This window comes from Notamacropus eugenii, chromosome 1, assembly GCF_028372415.1.
Source record: "Notamacropus eugenii isolate mMacEug1 chromosome 1, mMacEug1.pri_v2, whole genome shotgun sequence".
NCBI lineage: Eukaryota > Metazoa > Chordata > Mammalia > Diprotodontia > Macropodidae > Notamacropus > Notamacropus eugenii.
This window is the reverse complement of record NC_092872.1, coordinates 78,205,888-78,228,237: the sequence shown is the minus strand read 5'-3', so window position 1 is coordinate 78,228,237 and position 22,350 is coordinate 78,205,888. Positions and strand designations below refer to the sequence as shown.

The window sequence follows — 22,350 nt, the reverse complement described above, 5'->3', positions numbered from 1 at the left end:
ATACTGTCTCAAAAAAGATCATAGCTTCACCTTTTGAATCTTTTGTATTTACACAGTCAAGCTTGACAGTCTGCTTTCAGTGTTTAGCTCATGCTACCATGTCCCGAGTCACATGTGGTATCTTTCCAATAGCTTGTTTCATACTTTATCTTCTTCCTTCCGTCCACATTCTTCTCATCTGGACTCATTTAAATCTTCTCATCTTCCTGGAGAGTTCAGTAATTACTTTCTAGAATTCTTTATCAACTCTGGTTCCTCTAGCAATGTTGGAATGTACCACCATTTCAGACAATTTACCTAATACAATACTTTGTATTCATTGTCCTCAGCATCACCTGAGATTGTTTCAGTGCAGTCATCACAGCCGTCAATAGGTGCCCTCCACGTAATGAACAGTGTGCTTGAAGGGGCAGAGGGGCGCAGTTCCTGTTATTGTGCGCCAGTTTTCTAATTATAGGAAAGCTATGGTGCTGTTTAGTTTAAGGCTTAATCAAACAACAATATGCTAATGACACTGACACACAACAATAGTTTCAAAGTACCTTGTCTGGCTTGTTAAAATAACATAAGAAAATCTTGCTACCCAGTTACAGTCTAAGAAAAAATAGAAAAGGAATAATCTTTAATATATTTCTGCAGTGCCTGAGCATCCAAAAATAGAGATCTCAGGTGGATCCCCATAGATATAGTTCCCAGGCCAACAAATACATGTGGATCTCCTGAAAGCTACTTCAGATTTAAGGCATATTGTGGGTCAGTATCCACTTAAAACCATAGCTCATGATTCCTACTGACATTTTTTTTAAACCAGATCAACCAGAAGATATATTAGTTCAAAACAAAAGATATTATATTAAACAATATAGTAAAATAAGTGACAAGAAAGATTCCCACCAACTCTACTACTTGTCCTGATATGAATTGGGGTATATTTTCCCATGGGTTACCACACTGCTAGTGGGAAGAGGGAACCATAATGGGCATAAACATGGCCAGGGCAACTCACCCTCTTAAAATGAAAACCTGGCTAGAAACCTCTGCCTTCAAATGGCTATACTCCCTATACCATAAGAAAAGACATTTAAATAGATTACAAAGTGCAAAGAAAGAGAGGATGATTTAAGGCAGCTTGGAGGTTGAACAGGTCCTCCGGTAATATTCAGGCTACTGACCAACAGAATTTTTCTTGTTCTTTTTTTGGAGTCTGACTTTAACCAGAAAGGCAATATGCTATTGTGTAGAGTCTTGGACTTGACATCCAAAGACCTAGTTTTGAATTCTGGTCCTCATCACTTATGGTTTGTCTCACAGCAAACCAATTAACCTCTTGAACCACAGTTCCTTTCCTTGCCTATCTCACAGGGTTATTATGAGGATCAAGCAAGATAATTTATAAGGAAGTGCTTTGTAATTGTTTTACATCTATGAAACATTTTTTGTTTCCCCAGCTCCTTCTTCAAATTTGAGCTTGTATGGACAGAGAGATTTTAGTACAGGCCCCTTAATTTTGGTAACTTTCCCTTTCCGTTGAGTCTCTCTCTCTCTCTCTCTCTCTCTCTCTCTCTCTCTCTCTCTCTCTCTCTCTCTCTCTCTCTCTCTCTCTCTCTCACACACACACACACACACACACACACACACACACACACACACACACACAGAACTGTACTGATTCTGCCATTCCCTTGAGTTCGTGTCCACTGTGACTCTTGGAGTCATGGTGAATTTCTCTGGCATTAGTCCAAGGATTACTGGATATTTAGTTTTCCATACCTGTCAGAAGCTATTATTGATGGGCACATTTTATAAAGGCAATGAATAAATAAACAGCAGACAGCTAGTCCTCTCAGCTTTGTGCTTATTAGAGGCTCTGATGAGCAGCTGAAGCCTGTGCTTCTCTCTAAGTCTGGACTTGCCCTCCCTGGAGGAAAACACACAAGAAGCAGATAGGGCACTCAACAACATATATGCATGTATCGTCATAAACACCTGAATTATGGGGCCTTTTGAATCAAGACTGGTTAACTGCACATATAGCTGTTCTGTGTTCATAGCTAATAATTCATACACACAAATGTGTGTGTATCAGGAATGATGTCAGTACATTGTCCTGGGTCCTCATGGCCAAGGCTGCTAGGGACTTAGTTTTGATCTTAATGATATCTCTCTATACAAAATGTAAAAGTCCATGGATTAAGCCTTTGTTCTGGCACTAAGTATGTCTTCTTATACAAAGTGTCATTAATATTACATTGGAACATCACATTGGTTATATCATAGCTAGTCATACACCTTGGTCTTGGCTTTTAAAAAGAAGAACTTCAGCCAAATAGATGTGGAGAGCCAGAACTGAGATACGAAAAGAGGAAAGGCACTATACTCAGATAATTGGACTTGGTTTTCTGAAGCATAAGCCTGCACATCTGCTAGACCCCCATGTGGCCCCCAGTGAAGAGGGAACCATGTGACCTAAGAAATGGGAACTATGAATTGTATGGTCTGTGCATGTCCCCCTTGTCTAGTGGAAGGCCATCAATTCTGCCTTGACATCAAATGCACTTCTGGGGTGTACGTTGGGGTAGGGGAGAAGGGGGAAAAAGGGCACAACCAGAGTTGCTATATAAATTTACAGAATCATTTAGATCTTTATACAAATGGAACTTACTGGAGGGAAAAGGATCAGTTCCCAGAGGTTTGATTGCTTTACCGTTACAGAAGACTTCAACCCTAGGTTAAAGACATGGGTCTGGTGTACTGAACAGGTCCCTAGAGAGAGTGGAAACCCACAAGAGAGGAAAGGAAAGTTGTTTTAATGTTTATAGGCTCAGATATGAGTCCTTTCTTGTTTGTGGTGGGTTTTTTTTTTTGGTCAGGTTAGTTAAGTCTGTCAAATAGTTAGTATATTGTTAGCCTGAATGCTTGCACAGGAGCTGTGATTCCTTTCCTTTATTGCTGAGACTTGGGTGCCATATAAGATTTCATGCTCCTAGGGGAAACTCTAGGTTGGGATATTAGCCAAAATAAATGATGCGTGAAGTATCCTCAATGTTGAACCTAGTCTGTGTAAACCCAGAGCTTCATGTGTACATGAGCTACATATATACACATATATACATATATACACCCATAAACTTCCCTTCCAACTTATACATAAACTGCACACGTACCTATCTTTCACACATTCTCCCCCACAGTCCCTCTCACATTCAGCCAGCTCACATACTACCCACGCCCCTTTCTAGATCTATTTCTCTTCTTCCCCTCACCCCGGGATTTCTGAAGGAGGAAGGTTTTTCTTTTTTCTTTTTTTTCTTGCAGAGTAAGTCCGCAGCTGCCTGGGAAACAGAAGGAGTTAACAGCTATATTTTTAACTCGGCACCCATGGGAGTAAATGACAACGTTTAACGTATGCATTAATACACGATGAAGTATTCTGGTGAGTATGCTCAGAACATGAGAGCATAAGAATACCATACTAGGATATGCTGGTGTCCACCCAGCTCAAAATAATCTGCCTCGGACGTTAATTAGCTGTGTGACTATTAACAGATGACTTAATCTCTGAGCTTCAGTTTTCTCCACTATAAAAGTGAGACAATAATGCTTGCACAAAGTACCTCAAAAGTGTATTGGAAGGAGAGTGCTATGCAACCCTTAAATACTAAATAAAATTTATTATCAATATTATTGTTATTTATCAAAGTGGGGGAACCATGCATGTCTCACATAATGTCAGATCAGAAAATTAATGATGGGCCATAAAGATGACTACATTTCTGCAATAATTCAATTCAGCAAGCATTAAGCATCAGTTATGTGAAGGCACTGTCCTAGGTGCAACAGAGACAAAAGTGAAACAGGACCTGTCCTCAAGGAGTTTATGTTCTAATGTGTGTATAGAGAAGAGGGGGAGCGGGGGGCCAGCGGCATAGTGTCGTGTTACCACATGGACACAAATAAGGAAATAAAAGTAATTTGGGGGAAGTACTATCAAGCATGGGTGGGGCAGGGTAGTAAGGCTATATATAAGCCCTATGTGTAAGGTTTGACAGTTAACTAATTGGATGTTGGGGGTGAGGGACAGAGACAATGAGAAGGGACTCAGAGCTTCGGAACTAAGTTAACTAGAAAGATGGTGATACCGTTGGCAAAAATATGGAAGTTAAGTAGAAGGATGAATTTAAAGGAAGATAATAAGTTCATTTTTGGACATACAGAACTTAGGATATCTGTGGGATAGCTAGGTGGAGATAATAATCATTTTTTTATTATTTAACTTACCTTAAACCTCAGAATTTATTTCTGTTTTACTTTGTACTATGTCTTATGTAACAAAATCCATACAATACTAGTTGCATACAGTAGTTTTTTTTTTTTTAATGACCATCTTTAAAACCTCAAGTTTACTAGTTTTAGTATTCTAGGATTTGGTGAAAATAGTAATTTCCACCATAGGGATATGCATTCCCATCATAAACTCTGATCATATCTTCTTTCAGCCTTTATCTTTTCAGACTGAAAAGATTATGCACCCCATGGTCAAAGCCCATAGCTTTGTGCTTACATGGAGTAGGTTCAGTTTCTAAGGTTTCTTGACAAAAACTTTTTAGGGTTATGCCCCTATCCAGGGCTTTTCCTAGTAACATCAGAATTTGACTTATGTCTAAAAGAGCCCTCAGCTCTCACACAAACAGTCAGGCTAACAGCAGCATATATAGGACAAGTTATTTTTTTTTCTTGTTTTTAGCCTGACAAAAAACACAAGCGTCTCACATACACTCCTGAGCCCCCAAACTGTCAAGACTACTTCCTTTCAAATGGACCTACACCGTCTCCAGGGAGCCACAGAGTCATCCACACTTATAGTTCTATCCTGATTGGAAACCCCACCAGGAGAAAGGAGTTGGTATTCCTAGACAACTCACTTCCTCTCCCCCTCAGCTGGTCCTTACATCCCTAGGGACTGGTATAGTGCTCCCAGTTTATGGTTCTAAGCTGCATGTGTTCCCTCCCATACAGAAAAGAACTTGGTGTTGCCAGAGAGAGTTCAATAATCCTCTCTTCTGGTAGGTTCTATCTGCCCTCAGGACTATGCAGTTCACCTGACTTAGAATATCAGTGAGAAAAAACGTCTGGGGTTGTTCCTTCACATTATGGCTGCCTACTCTGCTAATCTTTCTTCTCCTTCACATAGCAATCTAGCAACATTTCCTTCTCTTCTTCTATGTCTTCAGTTCCCTTTTGGTGTGTGTGTATTTAAACTGGTCTATGTCTTCAACTGGCACAGTTTCCTCCACTCCTAGGGACCATGGGGCTACACAGATGCACAGCCCTGTCCCAAGGAAACTGAAACCCTGTCTGTTATTATCCTCACTCCAAATGTATATGTTGGACCTCTCTTTTCACAGTCAGTACCCAAACTCAGGTAAGTGAATTAGCTGTGAACTGGAGTTGGAGTCAAAAAAAGACCTTAGTCAAGAGGGAGTTGTGGCTCCTCCTGGAGTATATGTCTGCACACCTGCTCTGCACACTTTAAAGTTGTGTTCATCTCCCTTTTGTCCTTCTCTGGACATAAATCTGGCCAGGTTCATTGATAAAAACATCTATATTCCTCTAGCAGGATGTCACAGAGCAGATCTGACTAAGTCAGTCCAGGTCTGACTAGGTCAGTTGGGTACCTCAGGTTCAAAACTGAATGAAGGAGACACTTGTAGTACATCTAACAGTTAATGAAAGAGATTCAGAGCAGGGAAGGGATTATTCACTGAGGATGCAGTAAGGTGAATGCATCTTTCCTGTACCACTAGTGTTCATGCTGCTGTTCTGTGGTCTGAGAGCTCCAACCCCTCATGTCCTGGATGTTTATACTCATCTATGAGTATACACATCTATACACATCTATGGCCTGAGCTCTAGTCCTCCTGAGCTAACTAAATCTCAAGGATTTCTAAGGAAGATCCTTTTAAGGGAAATTCTTTCTTAACCTAAAGGAGTGGGGCTTTAGGATATTCCTTCATCACATGAAAAAAGAATTCCAGTACCTGAGGTGTGTTGGGGGAAGAGAGGAGCTCATAGTTGTAGGGAGGAAAAAAAAACAGGTTATAGATGATATGTTTGTGAATTTGTGTACCCTGAGCCAGACCTCTGAGGGTTACTATCAATCTATTGCCATGTTTGAAAAAGAAGCAGCCGCAGAATATATTGTATTAGCAAGTGCAGCATTTGGTTTAGAAAGATGATTTGCTTTATGTAATAGTCACATTGTTCCAGGGTTGTTATCTTTTTGTTCATGGTGTTACCATCCTTTGAATTGAAATAACTGATGGTGGTAATTTCTGCCTTTATATGTGAACGTAGCTGAAAAGATCAATGCGTAACAGTGGTCCTTTCTTCTCTACACATACATAAAAGTCATCTTTCCATTTTCTAGTGCAGACACCACTTGTAGAATGGGATATTGATTTTGACTGCTTCTTGAAATCTTTTCTCTAAGAGATCTTACCCTAATTACTAAATGTTATTTTCTAGTGTGCTCTGCCTCTTAACCATATCTTAGCATACAATTGCACCATATTATTTCTCTCTCTGTTTCTCTGTCTCTGTCTCTCTGTCTCTGCCTCTCTCTCTCTCTCTCTGTCTCTGTCTCTCTCTGTCTCTCTGTCTCTGCCTCTCTCTGTCTCTCTGTCTCTGTCTCTCTGTCTCTGTCTCTCTGTCTCTGTCTCTCTCTGTTTCTGTCTCTCTCTCTCTCTCTCTGTCTCTCTCTGTCTCCTTTTGCCCTGTCCCTCTTCACCATGGTTTTGCTTCTGACCACTACGTCCCCTAATCTGCCCTCCCTTCTATCAGACCCCCCCCTTCTTTTATCCCCTTCTTTTCCTATTTTTCTACAGTACAAGATATATTTCTAGACCCGACTGAGTGTGGTTCTTTGAACCAATTTCAATGAGAGTTAGGTTCATTTGATGCCCACCCATCCCCATCTTTCCTTCTACTGTAAAAGCTCTTTCATGCTTCTTCATGTGAGATAATTTACCCTATTCTACCTCTCCCTTCCCTCTTCTCCCAGTGCACTCTTCTTTCTTAATTTTGTGGTTTTTTTTCTTTTTGGGTATCATCCCATCAAAGTCAACTTATACCCATGGCTTCTGTCTATGTGTAATCCTTCTTACTGCCCTAATAGTGATAAATTTCTTAAGAGTTACAAGTATCATCTTCCTTTATAGGAATGTAAACAATTTAATATGCTTCTCTTGAGTTTTGAATCTTTCATTGAATACCTATTTTTCCCCCTGAAGGATTATACTCAGTTTTGCTGGGTGGGAGATTCTTAGTTGTAATTCTAGCTTTCTAGCCTTCCAAAATATCATATTCGAAGACCTTTTATCTTTAATATAGAAGCTGCTAAATCCTGTATAATCCTGACTGTAGTTCCATGATATTTGAATTATTTCTTTCTGGCTGCTTGTAGTATTTACTCCTTGACCTAGAAGCTCTGGAATTTGGCTATAATATTCTCGGGAATTTTCATTCTGGTATCTCTTTTAGGAGATGATTGGTGGGTTCTTTCACTTTCTCTTTTACCCTCTGGTTCTAGGATGTCAGGGTATTTTTCCTTGATAAGTTCTTGAAATTATTCAGGCTCTTTTTTTTTGATCATGGCTTTTAAATAGTCCAATAATTGTGAAATAATTCTATTCTCATGTAAAGGTGTGTACAGATCATATCAATGACTCAATCACCCTACCCCTTAACTTAACCAGGTGAGAACACTGCTATTGAATCAATCAATGTTTTAGATTAAGAGCAAAAAGTTTAGTTTAGATGTTCTTGGATGAAATGGAGAGACACTTGCACAAGAAATCTATTTAGATTAGTTGAGAGAACTTGGCCATGCACTGTGGATCTTGTATAAAACCGAAGTTTGGGAATCAAGACTTTGGGTGTCTGGCAACTTAGTGACAGAAACAGGTCCAGCCAGATCCCGAGAGAAGGTCCTCGTAAACTTCACTAGTGCTAACAGCACCCCCAGAACAGGTGATGCCATTTCTGCACTGGGAGCAAGGACAAACTAGATACTGAGGAAAGGCAGCTTTAAGTCTCTATAAGGAGCCTAGCAGAAAAGCTGCCCTATACCTAAGAGGAAATCATGAGTATCCCAAAAAGGGAAGAGAACTGCCAGCAAGCAGCAGATGTGAATTAACTCTGCTACATGGGCATTCTAAGCTTGAGTCATCTTCCCTCTTGATTCTGTATGAATTGGTAGGAAAGGATGTCATAGGATAGTTGGGAATGTTCTCTATCAACTGTCCTTACCATATCACTTTAGTAAATATCTTTTTCAAAAAACCCATTAAGTCTAGCTGACCAGTTGATATGGGGAAAGAATACCAGTGGGAGCTCATAAGCTAGTATACTAGAAAACCATCACCAACTCTCTCAGGACCTCCTTAGAATCCTGAGGGGATCAGTAGTAGCCACACTCTGGGGATCTAACCTACTGGTGAGATTATGGATTGAGAGAGTAAGTCCAGAGCAGGTGCCACACTTATTTTTTTAAAGGCACAGATGTGTAGAAAAGTAAGGCAATGTCAGTTAATAATGCCCATAGAAACCCTGGTTGTTCAAACTCTGAATCCATAACCAAGGTTATTGGGTGTCAGTTTAGCCTAATTGCGATCAAAGTACCCTGGAGAAAGTAGCATTTATCTTGCATATGAAGAAATAACAAATATTTTACTTCCCTTCTTTGAAAAATGGCACACTTTTGGATTAGAAAAGGGAATAAATGTTGAATTGTGTATATTTATTTTCTAATTCTAATTTATTTGTTTATTTTATTGATCCATTTATTTTTATATCACTTTAATTTCCAATTATCACTTTTCCCAACCTTCTCCTCCTTCTCCTCTTCCTCTTTCTCCTTCTCCTTTTTCTTCTTCCTTTCTATCTTTCTTTCTCTCTGTCTACCTGACTGTCTGTCTGTCTGTCTGTCTCTCTCTCTCTCTCTCAGCAATGACAGAACATTTCACAGAATTCCACAAGTGAAAGGGACCTCAGATAGGATCTGGTCCAACTTCTACATTAAGATATCCCTACTCTAGCATACTTGCCAAAAAAGATTATAAAGTCTTAGTTTGAATACATCTGATGAGGAGAAAAACTTCTACCTTCTAAGAGCCAATTCCACTTTGGATAGTTTTAATTGCAACAATATCTTCCTTTGTAGCACATCTTCCTGCAACTTTCACCTGTTTCTGCTAGTTTTGCCCTCAGAGGTCCAATGAGATATATGATTCTTTTTCTGCATGATTACTTTTTGTCATATTGGAAGACAGTTATTATCCCCCAACTGAAATCTCTTCTTCAGGCTCAACACCCCCAATTCCTTCTACAAATGGTCATGTGATGTGAACTCAAGGCTCTTTGTCATCCTGATTGACCCTTGCTGGATGGTCTCCAGTTTATGTAATGCCCTTTCTAAAAATCTGGTCCTCAGAAGTAAATGAATTGCAACATATCTGGCCTTACCAGGGCAGAGGAACATGGAATGATCACCTACCTAATACTGGACACTCTGCCTCTCAATGTACATGCAGCTTACATTCTCCATCTTGGATGCCATTTAGAGCTGCCTAAATGAGGAACAGGTTGACTCTGATGGGCTCTCTTTAATGAGTTTTTCTAACAAAGTTTAGGTGATTTTTTACCAACGATATTTTAGAAAGGATTCTTGTATGAATTGAATTGGTTGATCCCTGGAAAGAATTACTTATATTTAAAAGTATTTTTTACTCTTAAAAGTATTTTAATAGACTTTAAAAGACTCTGAGTTCACACAAATTGAGTCCAGTACAGGTTCTTTGGCTTGTTTCTTCTACCTGGGGTTACTCCAAGAAAGTCTGTAATCACAGCTGATGTTTGGCTGAGATCTAGGTTTTCTCAGGTGTGGATAACAGGGTGTAAGGCACTCAAAGTAGCAATCCATATGAGCAGGAGAGCTTGTATGCAGAAGATTCAGAAGAGCCCATAAATATAGAAGAAACACATGAGGCACTCAAATGATTTACATAGCTCCCTTTGGAAAAGAAACTGAACTCGGGGTTGTTGCCACCAGGGTAAGCCTTAGACATTCTGGTGGATTTCTAGGCCCCCCACCCCATTGCCACATGGTGTTACATAGTCCCTCCTAGGCTCGTAGTGTCACCCTGTATTGATATTCAGAAAGCAAATTAATTTTAGGGATGCTGAAGAAGTATTGCTGAGTTATTTTCAGTCCTACCTGACTCTTCATGACCCCATTGGGGGTTTTCTTGGTAAAGATACTGTTTTGCCATTTCCTTCTCTAGGTCATTTTATAGGTGAGAGAACTGAGCAAACAAAAGTAAGTGACTTGCCTAGGTTCACACAGCTACTAAGTGTCTGAGGGCAGATTTGAACTCAGGAAGATGAGTCTTTCTGACTCCAGGCCCAGCACTGTATGCACCTCACCACTTAACTGCCCAAACGATTAATAGAATGACACTGTAATTTCTGGACTTAGCTCTCCTAGTAGGATACCACTCAGGAATTAGGCGGGTGATTTCCTTCTTCCTCCAAGAAGCATACTACATATGGATGTCTCTTTCTCTCTTGGAGGCCCAGTCCCCAGAATTGCAAACTTAGCTTGTCACCTATAAACCACCCCCTCAAAGCTGATCCTGCCCAGCAAATCACCTTCTCTGTCAGGAAAGCCAGATTCTAGTTTCACACTGCCTAAGGAATTCAGAATCTCTCCTCCTTCACACAGAAATTTGAAGTTTAGGAACATGGGACCTACTCTCTCAGGCCAATTTGCCATGTTCATGTGTACCTCTGCTGTGTGCTTTTACATGAAATCGATCCACGTGCTAGCTGCTGTCACCTCTTTCACTGAGAAATCTACTTTCAAAATCTCTCTTCTCATGCTGCTTGCAAATATATATAATTGCAATATGCCTTTGCCTTCAAGGTGTCCATTTCCGTCTCATGGTGGGGAGAAACTGTGTGGACATATGTTTCTCTTCCTGAAAGACCAGGCCCACTCTCCTCCTTGCTGGTCTATCTTTTGAATAGGGAAAGGAAAAACCTGGCCCTGCCTGTTCAATTTTATAGAGCATGAAGAAAGACAGCTGCTCCCACAAGAGTCCATCCTCCTGAGTTCCAGCCAGCCAGGCATCTTGGAGGAAGCCCTAGTTACTGTGTGTTATTACTCCTCTGCTTACCCTTTCCCCTAAGTCAAGGGTCACATGCTCCATGGATGTGGATCACCTGCTATTCCACATACTTGACTTATTAATGCTATTTTCCCCTTCACCTGAACAGGCTTGTTTCCTTCTCTCTGTTTTTCTACGTCCCTCTCTTTTGAAACTTGGCTCAGAATTCACCTTTGGGAAATTGTCCATCATCAGTCTCTCTGACCATTTGCTCCTCTACCTCCATATCCTCTTGACATTTATGTACTTTGTTCTACACTTACTTACACTTGCTATGTGAACATTAAATTGCACTTGTTAATGTATAATTCTGTTGAAAAATACACTCCATTTTTTTTGTTCTATGTGTATTATTTCCCCTGATGGATCGTAAACTTCTTGAGTGCAGGATATCCATCTTCTTCATGGTTACACAGCAGAAAGAAACCTGATAAAGGGCTGTGCACATAGTAGGCACTCAATAACACTTGCTTTAACAGTATTAGGGAGGCCCTTCGTATTCCCCCACTTGTAGCATGGGGGTGTCATGTGGCTTGAAGGGAGTTAGAATAGACGTCTCTAGCCTTTTCTCCTCCCACCTCCTCCGAGGGAGACTTTGTTTCCTGCCAGGAGGGGAAGCAAGAAGTTTAGGATAAAAGTCATTCTGCTCTCCTCATAGAGAGGGGGTATCAGGTTAGAATTATACCTATTAAGTCTTTAAATATTGTTAGTCTAAGGGGTGAGATCAGCCTCAGAAAGTGAAGTTGACTCACTTCTGATTGCTGTGTCATTACTGGGGAAAAAAGGAGGATTCCCAAGCTGTAGATCCAAGGCTTGACACTGTTCCAAATACCAGTCACACAGTGAATGAAAAGTAATTATCAGAAAAAACCCCTTTGTCCATATCAGTAGCAAAAGTGGAAATCAGATAAAGTACTCATAGAAGAATATATACCAGACAATCCAGGGTGAAGGAGCTCTCTCCTTCCGAACAAGGTAACAGCTCAAACAAGAGAGAGGAGTCTTAGGTCTCACCTAAGAAAAACCACCCATGTCTCTAATGTAGCAAGCTAGGGATAGACAGGGATGTGCTGGATACTGCCTGCTCCTCTCGTGTCTTCCCAGAGTCTCTTCCTTCAGCAGCCTGAAGGGAAGTTGACCTCATCCATCTTTTCTCTGGAAGCTGGAAGCCAAAAGCTCCCAGTTTAACTGCAGAGCCCAAAACAACTTGAAAAACTTTCCAAGAAAACTGAAGAGATTGAAAACCTCCCTTCCCCCTCTCTCCAACTCTGCCCCATCCTTCACACAGGGCAGGGCATTCATCTCCATCAATAAGGAGAGAGACCCATATTGATAGACTTTGGGACTGAGGTCACAAGAGAATAAAGAAGAGGGAGAGTAAGAGAAAAACACAAAAAAGAGGGACTGCGATGAAAAGTCCCCACTGTAATTTTAGATTTAAGGAGAACTCTGTAAAAACTAGCAAACAACAGAGATCTATATCTTAGCGATTTAAGAGAAGCAGGCTCAGGGAGGCAGTCTCCCTGAACAAGAAAGAAAGTGTTCACTGCTTCCTTGCTGGCCAGGGGATGATATCATAGGGTCAGAAGTGTAGAGCTGGAAGACATCTTTAGAAATCATTTCTCCCAGCCTTCTTATTTTCCAGATGAGAAAACTGAATCCCAGAGAAGTTAAGTGACACATCCTTCTGCTGTGCCATGCTGCCTTGTCAATCCTTATTGTTAGGGAGGATTGGCCTTGGGCTTTACATAGCTGAAACAGGCTGGAACTAGAAAGAAAATACAGAGTTCTAAGGAAGCCAGAGGGATAAGACCATAAGTAGGCTACCTTTAAAGTACTGGAATGAAGTATCTAAAATTATCAACTTTTAAGACATATTCCTTCAACTGACGTCAACAAGCATTATTAAGCACCTGCTATAAGTTAGGCACTCTGCCAAATGCTGGAGTACAAAAAAAAGGCAAAAGACAGTGTCTGCTTTCAAGGAACTCACAACCCAATTGAGGATATAATATGCAAAAAACTGTGTACAAACAACATATAGATAGGATAAATTTCATATCTACTCTGTATATCTGTAATTTGCAAATTGCATGTGTGTATATATTCCACATATGTATGTGTGTAAAATTGTGGGTGCAGTTTATAAATCCTAACATCTGTTGTATTTTGTTATATTCATATTATCTAGAGTGTATTTCTATTAATCATTTTCAAGATTATTGACAGAATCATATTCTGAAAGCTGCAGTCATGGAAAAAAACACCTCAAGTCCTTGGATGGTGGTGGTAGAAATGACAGTAGAGACTAAGTTGTCCAAGCATAGCATTTTGTAGGACTTCAAAGCTGTAGAGGGCCATAGTGGCCATCTAGTCCAGCCCCCTCAGATGAGGAAACAAAAGTCCTGAGAGGGTAGGTAGCTTGCCTTAGGTCCCACAGGTGGTGAGTGTCTGAGGTAGGATTTGAATCCATGATCCTCTGACTACAAAGTCAGCACTCTTCTCCCTGCATCAGTTCTGCATCTGTTATCATAAGGAGACAAGCTTAGAAATGGCAAAAGAAAAGGGAAGAAAAGAAAGGATGAAAACTGAGGTATTATCAAGAAGGAAGAAATCTAAACTATGAGAAAGGAAAAAGGGAGTAATGAAGGAGTCCTAAAAGAGTGATAAAAAGTAAATAATAATAGAAAGTACTGCATTTGTACGCACTAGATCTTTTATTAATGAAGAGTAATGGAAAATTTTCTGTCCTTGAGAGACTCAGCTTCTCATACTAGTAGGACAAGTATCATGCCACTTACAGCATTGTGGACAATAGAAAGAGCAGAGACCTGTAAAAACATTCAACATTGGCTCAAGAAAGATGTCAAGTTTGGACCTCAGTTCAGATGACTGACCAAACAACTTTCATGGAAACTTTCTCTCCCTTTCCTTCTCACTCTGCCAAGCCCTTTGCATATCCACACAGACTAAGATATCCCAAAGAAAACGCCCACATTGAGAATTCACCATAAAACAATAGTGAAATGCAGGATTTATGTCCACGTGGCTCTTGTCTACCTGAAGAAATCCCCACCATAAAGAATACAAATATACCTCTGATATCAGTCCCTCCAAAGAAATTCATTGACCTTATTTAACCTTACCAAAATATAATCAGATTAAGAAGTATATATACAAACTTTGAGAAAAATAAATACTCCAAGAAAACATGCATACACACAGAGTGAGAGAGAGAGAGAGAGAGAGAGAGAGAGATCTTTATGTAGTTATCTTTACTCAGAATACCCTCCTTGTTAGTATCAGTACTCAGTGGGCAGTGAGCCAGGGTGATCAGGGATGACCTGTGTTCTCCAGATTAGATAGATATACCATGGTAGACAGTCCAGGAAGGCTTCACCAGTAAGTCCTAACTTGGGACAGCAAGAAAATATCCAACCCTCCAATCTTAGTCTTCTTTCCTTCCTCAAATTATCTTGTATTTCCTTGTCTATTCACATGCTAAATCCTCTCAGTACACTGTAAGCTCTTTAAAGGCAGGCTTTGGCTTGCGCCTAGTGCAGTGCCTTGCACATAGTATTCATATGTTGAATTGAATGTGACAACAGGCCATCAGTTGAAGAAAGTGTTAGAACAATAAGTATTGGGAACTCAGAATATGAGAACTCTCTCATAGGTCCTCCTCCAGTAAGCAGAAAGGAGACTGTTTCACCAGGTACCTATGGTGGAATACCAGACAAGGTGGAAGGCATGAACTTCTTTAGGCAAATGTCTCAGGTATGACCCTGAAGACCACAGGTCTTCTTGACTATTTACAAATAGTTGCTTCCTGGTCCAAAATTTTGTGGACCTACGATCCTTTTTGTTTCTGTAGCCTGAGAGATATGGTGTAGGCTATAGGTGTGATGATAGCTAAACTTGACTGGATGGAAAAAGTAATGGTGAAAGATTACCTTCAAAAGTATAGTAGATGGAGTTTAATTATAGGTTTCATGATTTCTACAATGTCAAATGTTTTGATAAAGTGATTATTTTTGATGGCTAAGTCAAATGGAGACATTTTATAGAGTCAAGCCAAGACCCCTACATATAGAATTTCCAGAAACTTTCCAGTAGTTGCTGTGTTTTTTTGTATGTGGCTCATACAGTAGAGTCAAAGAACAGTAAATCATCATTCAGAAAGGTTTAGAGGTGGGACGTGAATTGTACATATGGAAGTAAAGTACTGGGAAAGGAAGTAGCATGAATGAGACATGTAAGAAGCAAAAAGAAGAACATTTTGTGTAGGAGAGTTATTATATGTGTAATTGGTAGTAGAGAGGACTTTTGGTCCAATTATATTGGGATATCATATAATAGTGTGTATTTTTCTAAGGTACCATTTGTTTCCTTCAGTTTGACCATCTGTCTGTGGGTGATGAACAGACAATGGGATTGGCTTCCCAGGATGAAAATAGAGTTAGCTAGAGAAAGAATATTAACTAGGGTCTGAACAGAAATAATCTTGTCAGGGAGGCAGAACCCATCCTGAAAGAAAAGATGAGTGGTAATGGTGGTAGTGGTAGCATAGAATGCCCACTGGTATGACAGGAACTGAATCATCATTTTCAAGGTATCCATCATAAGGAACCATGATCGTTTTGGAGGTAGTGATAAACTGATGACAAAGTACATAATGATCCAGTATAAGAAAAATGACAATACCACCGAAATTAACTTACCTAGGTGGTACAATCCCAATCAGACTGTCAAAGGATTATTTTACATAGCTAGAAAAAAAATAATAACATTCATCTGGTGGAACAAAAGTTTGAAAATCTCAAGGAAAGTAATGGAAAGCAGCAGGAAAGGGGGCCCTACCAATACTAGATCTCAAACTATACTAAAAAGCAGTAATCATCTAAATGATTTGGAACAGGTTAAAAAATATAGTTCAGTCAGTGGCACATATTAGGTACATATCACACAAAAGCATAGTGTCAGTAAACCCAAATACCCTAGTCACTGGAGTATAGACTCACTAACTGACCAAAACTGCTGAAAAAACTGGAAACCAGTCTAGTGGAAATTAGGTATGGACCAACAAACATCTCAAGTTATATATCAAGATCAACTCTGAATGATAAATGACATACATTAAAAAGTGACTTTGTGAATAAGTTAGAGGAACAAGGAAGAAATCAGCTTTTACATCTGTGGAATGGGCAAAAAGGAATAGAAAAGATCATAGAAGATAAAATGGACAATTTTGATTACATAAAATTAAATCATTTTTGCACAAATAAAACCAATGCAGTTAAAATTAGAAGGGAAATATGTAATTGAGAAGAAAATTTTCTTGCAACAGGTTCTCCAAGATATATAAGTACCTTATTCAAATTTATAAGACAAAGAGCCATTTCCCAATCAATAATTGGCCAAAGAATATGAGTAGACAATTTTCAAAGGAAGGGATCAAATTTATCTATAGCCATGTGGAAAAATGCTCCATATCACTAATAATTAGATAAATGATTGAATTTAAGGAATTCTGAAGTTCTACCTCACAACTTTCAGATTGGCAAAGATGACAAAAGAGGAAAATAACAAACGTTGGAAGGGCTGCAGGAAAATTGATACAGTGATGGACTGCTGGTGGATTTATGAACTGGTCCCATCATTCTGGAAAGCAGTTTGAAACTATGCCCCCTAAGTCAGTAACTTGTGCATACCTTTTGGTCCAGTGATAGCACTACTAGACCTGTGCTCCAAAGAGATCATAGAGAGAGGAAAAGGACACATATGTTAAAAAATATTTATAAAAGCTCTTTTCATAGTAGCCCCAAACTGGAAATCAAGAGGCTGCCTTCCATTGGAGTGTTCTCCTAAAACAAATTATGATATAAGAACGTAATGGAATATTACTGTGCCATAAGAAACAACAAAATAGATGTTTCAGAGAACACTGGGAAGAACTGTATGAACTGATAAAGAGTGAACTGAGTAGAACTAGGAAGACACTCTATACAATGACAACATTATAAAGAAATACAACTTTGCAAGACTTTAAAACTCTGATCCATGCAATAACAAATTACGATTCCAGAGGACTAAAGATGAAGCCTCCTACCAGCCTCCTGCCCGAGAGGTGATGCACTTACACACAAAATGAAGCATACCTAATGTGAGAATTTGTTTTGCTTGACTATATTGTTATATAAGGAGATATAGATATAAAAACATTACTGCCATTATAGTATGTCATGTTATAGATATGCATATATCTATCTATCTATCACTATCTATCTATATATATAGGTATATATATAGATATATATATATAGTCACACACACACATATATAGTAGGGGAGATAAATGTATACAAATATTCCAAAGCAAACAAATATATGCAAGCAAGCTATACAGGATAAATAAGAAATAACAGAGGGAAGGCACTAGAATTAAGAGGAGTTGGAAAAGGTTTAATGTAGAAAATGGGGTTTCAGTTGGGACTTAAAGAAAGCCAGTAGGCAAAGATGAGAAGGGAAAGCATTCCAGGTATGGGAGCCAGAGAAAATGCCTGGAACCAAGAGATAACTTTGTGTGTATAGAACTGCAAGGAGGCCAGTGTCATTGGACTGAAGACTGTGTTTTAGGGAGTAAGGTATAAGAAGACTGGAAAAGTAGGAAGAGGCTAGGTTATGAAGGGCTTTGAATGGTAAAGAGCATTTTATATTTGATGCTGGAGGCAATAGGAAGCCACCAGAGTTTATTGAATAGGGGGGTGATAATAGTAGGATGTATGCTTTAGGAAAATCACTTTGGTGGCTGAATGGAGGATGAATTGGAATGGGGAGAGATTTGAGAACCCACCAGCAGGGTGCAGTCGTCCAAGAGGGAAGTGATGAGGCCTGCAGAGGAGTGGTAACAGTGTTGGATAAGAGAAGTGGGCAGATTCAAGAGATACTGCAAAAGTGAAATCAACAGGCCTTGGCTATAGATTGAATATGAGGAGGGGTTGGGACATAGGGAGAGAGTAAGGAATCCAGAATGACTCCTAGGTTGTGAACCTGATGGACTGAGAGAGTGCTATTGTCCTCTAGAGTAACAGGAAGGCAGGTGCTGGGTGGAAGCGGGGGATAGATTTGGGGGAGAAAAGATAATAAGAGGAACCTGTATTGATAACCCAACTCTACCACTTGTGAAATTTGTGAACATACCTATCTTATTTCAAAGGAAATTTCTTTTTTTTTTTCAAAGGAAATTTCAAAGGAAAAGTTTTGAACCCCTTAAAATGTTATAGAAGTGTGAGCTTTTTATTATTATCAGGAAATCATTTTGTAACCCTTGAAGCATGAGGAGTTATTAAGGTTACAATCTGGAACAAGGTTGTGTGTGAGGGTGGGTAGGTACTGTAGGAGTCCTTTGGGCTGCCCATCCCATCTTTTGACTAGGTATAGGTTTTCCATTTGCCCATACAATGTCACATTTCCTTCTGCATTGAGAACCACTATTAATCTTGGTCTGAGAAAGTGAACTTAAGGCATCTTGACATAGTTGAAGAACTTGGGTCTTTGTGAGACTAAATGATATATGTTAACAGCATCTTACATGTAAAATCCTGAGTAGTGAGTATCTTAGAGTTGGGGATTAAAAGGGGGTATTACAAGTTATATCCACACCTAAATGGACCAACCCTTCTTCTGTTACTCAGATTCACTAGAATAGATCGAAATACTGGCAGTAAAATTCTCTGGGAAGAGCAGTGATTTCGTAGAGATTAGACTTATTGCATCTGGCCGGACTGCTGGTGAGTTCAATCTAGAGGAGTCAGTAAGTTTTCCCATCTCAGGCAGAAGTAATTTTGACTGATCAGGTATACATGCAATGCCTGTAAGAGTCCACAATATAAACAGATTTATAGAAGTAACACTCCTTCTCCTAGACACCCACTTTGTTTAGGCATGGTTAGTTCTGATGTTAGTATCTTTTCTAGGGTTCATGCATTTCTATCATCCTTTATTCTGTATACTCTGGCTGATCAGGGCCAATAAAATTCCTGCTATCTCTACCAAGACTAGCTCTTAACCCAGGGTAAAGAGGTCACTTAGTCCTTCCTCAGATTAATTAAAACTAATTGATTTTACTGTATTCCCTGGATATAAATCTGGAACACACTGGCATAATTCAACATAGCATGGCCATACAGCAAGTTTCAGTTTAGTCATACTTATGAGATTGGGTACAAATCATAAATATTAGATCACCCGGTTAAGAACATAAATAATAAAACTAGGACTGAGGGGTCAAAGAGGAGTAAGGCAAAATCCAGAACCTTGGACAGCTCACTAGGATAGCTGCTCCAGTTTTTTGAACTATTTCCCTTACTGTGGGTGGTACCCAACTGGCCCCATCCCCAAGTGAAACTGTCTGATATTTAAAGGATCTTTTATTTTTGTTTTTACAAGCTCTGTCCTTTTAAGGAAGGGTTTCTCCTAATTTGCCCAGGAACCTTCTGTATCTATCTTATCTCATGATAGGGTAGGGTCTTATCCCATAAAACTTCTTTGAGAGTTAAATTCCAGGGAGGAAGTGGTCTCATCTTCCTCTTTTTCTACGGAGTTCTTATCCCTTAGGTTCCCTATATTCCCTTGGTCCCTTAAAACCAAATTCTTAAGATGAGTCAGGTCCCTGATACTGATTGTGTGACTCCCACCTCCTTAGCAGGTTTTGAATGTGATTTTTAATATATGACTTCTTTTTTGTACTTGGCAAAGTCATTTTGCAGAAAAGATAAGCACAAGAACAGAGTGGCTTTATTCATCACCGTACTGGGTTGCCCTTATGACTGCTTCCGTAGTGAAGAGCAGTTAGAGCTTGAGATACCAGGGATGGAAAGAACTAGTTATGAATTAGGGTTTTAAGAGGTTTAAGGTTCATTGGGCACTTAGAGTTCACTGAAGTGGGTAATTTGTCTGAAGTAATTAGATCAATTTAAGTAGTTATTGCTAAATATGAAGAAATTAAGTGATCATGACAGCCTGAAAATTCCTCAAAATATTGTAGTCCTTGAGATTTGTGTTTTTTGTGTGTATGTGAGGGGTTGCTAATTTAAGATAGTGCTAATCTTCTGGCTTTGTTCCAACATTCAACTGAGAGATAATGGGACCTAGCAGCTCTTTATGTACTAGGAAGACATTTTCTCCACTAGTTTAGCTAGTGGTTATAGATTGCAGTAAAAACGATACTGGAGAAGGGGCTATACAGAGAGGGAGGGAGGGAGGGAGGGAGAAAGAAAGAGAGAGAGAGAGAGAGAGAGAGATCTATTATAATCTGTGGCCTAAGGCTCCATAAGGCTCTGGGCTCACACAAACCAGTTCTGCTCTGAGAGGCTGACCTAAAAAAGGGCATAATCTTTTTTTAGCTCATTGACTTCCTCTAGAGTTTACTTTGTGAAAATCACCAAACATAGTTTGTATCTTTATTTTCTCAGGTGTTGACAAAAGGGGCAGAGGAGTAGAGGGAGAGAGAATCCCCAAATTCTATGTAAGCATTCAAGGTAACATGCATATCAGGTATAGACCAGCCTTTATTTCACACAACAGAAAATATAGAAGATGAAAAGGAACCACAGGATCACATAAACATATACAGAAAGCATATAAGAAACTCAAAGGAATCACAGGGGCCCTTAAATTCACACACACAAAAATAACATAAAGCACTTACAGTAGTTCTCCTTGGAAAGAATTAAGTTTAGGGTTGCCATTGGTGATACAGTACAACATTCTAATGAACCCTAGCTTTTTTAGGCCTCACGCCTCCTGCCCATCACCCATGTTTGAATTCCCTTGGAAAGCAAGTATGCTTTAGAGCAGTTGAATAGGCAGATCTGCATTGTCCGAAACAGGAATAATGGGAGTGGCAATGATGGGAATGAGATCTGAACCCCTAAAAGGAAAAAGCCATGTCTTTGGGATCTGGACCCCAAAAAGAAAAAGGCCCTGGACTTTTCCACACAGCCCAGATTCCTGTCATTTGCCTGGGGCATCTGGCCCACCCTAGCCCACCCTGATGACTTAATTAGCCTATTTGAGACTCCTTATTCCTATCCAGGCCTCTTTCTTGGTTACCCACAGACCACCCCAGGCTACTTTCCACTCCTTAGTCTCATCCAGATCTTCCTACACTCTTTCTGTGTAAAAGTGTCCATCTTTCCTCCATTAAACTGCTCAGATTCTTAAAATCTGACCCGCTTGCATTGGCATCACAAATAGTGCAGACTCACTAGGAATCTTGCCCACCCCAACCGGAGTTTTAATAAACTCACTATTTGAACTGAAAGAAGACTTGAGTGGTCGAATTCTTTCGAGGAAGACCTGAGCCCTTTATCCTTGCATTTCAGGGTTCCCAAGATCCCCCTGACCACAACAGCTTGGTCTTGATCTCCTGCTTACCAAGTCATGGCTTTAATCCTCTTTGTTCCTCTAGCTACAGGAGTCATGGGGGAGATCCTTTACTTTCTCCAAGTCATACCACTCAAGAATCCTCCTCTTTCTCTTACCCCAATATGTAATTATTCTTAAGTAATCCCTAGGCTGATGGCACACAGGAAGTATACCTTTTCTAACTAGAATACTAGATTTTGGGATCACATTGTAGAGGAAATCCCCTTCCTTTGTCTCCAGGATCAAATTTCAAGACTCTCAAACTTGTGGCTACGTTTGAGGCAATTCTCAAGGCTAACTCTGCCCAAGAAATACCCCTTTCCTTGCTAGAAGACTCAGTTTGGGGATTTCGTTGCTCAGGAAATCTCCCCACCCCCTCCACCTTTGGGCTACTGTCATTAAATCATTTGTGAATCCTCTACTGCCAAAGAAATTTACTTTCTCTGAAAAAATGCTGGGTTTCAGAGTCCTGATGCTGAGAAGTATTAAATCCTCCCTCCACTATACAGGAGGGTGGGGTTCAGAAACATTTTCCATCAACTCCATCCTTAGACTGAGTAAGCAAGTGCTTGTCTGCTTCTCCCATGTGATTTCTCTTATCTTTGCCTTTTTTGTAGCCATTTCTTGAGTCGGGGAAGCCCACTCTCTGGTTTCTGGCTTCCGATAAGTACCTGCTCAGAAAGGTATGGGCAAGCAC

At 39.8% G+C, this 22,350-nt stretch overlaps 1 protein-coding gene across 3 annotated transcripts in view; it reads left to right on the top strand.

Annotated features, from left to right (window-relative positions):
- LOC140502414 (protein SPATA31F1-like) overlaps positions 1–22,350 on the top strand; it is a 137,743-nt gene that overhangs the window by 60,368 nt on the left and 55,025 nt on the right. For all 3 annotated transcript variants that reach the window (XM_072606601.1, XM_072606599.1, XM_072606602.1), the window contains one exon: positions 3,316–3,433. In XM_072606601.1, the coding sequence (XP_072462702.1) occupies positions 3,421–3,433 (13 nt within the window). In that variant the 5' untranslated portion in view covers positions 3,316–3,420. The remainder of the gene's footprint in view (positions 1–3,315; positions 3,434–22,350) is intronic.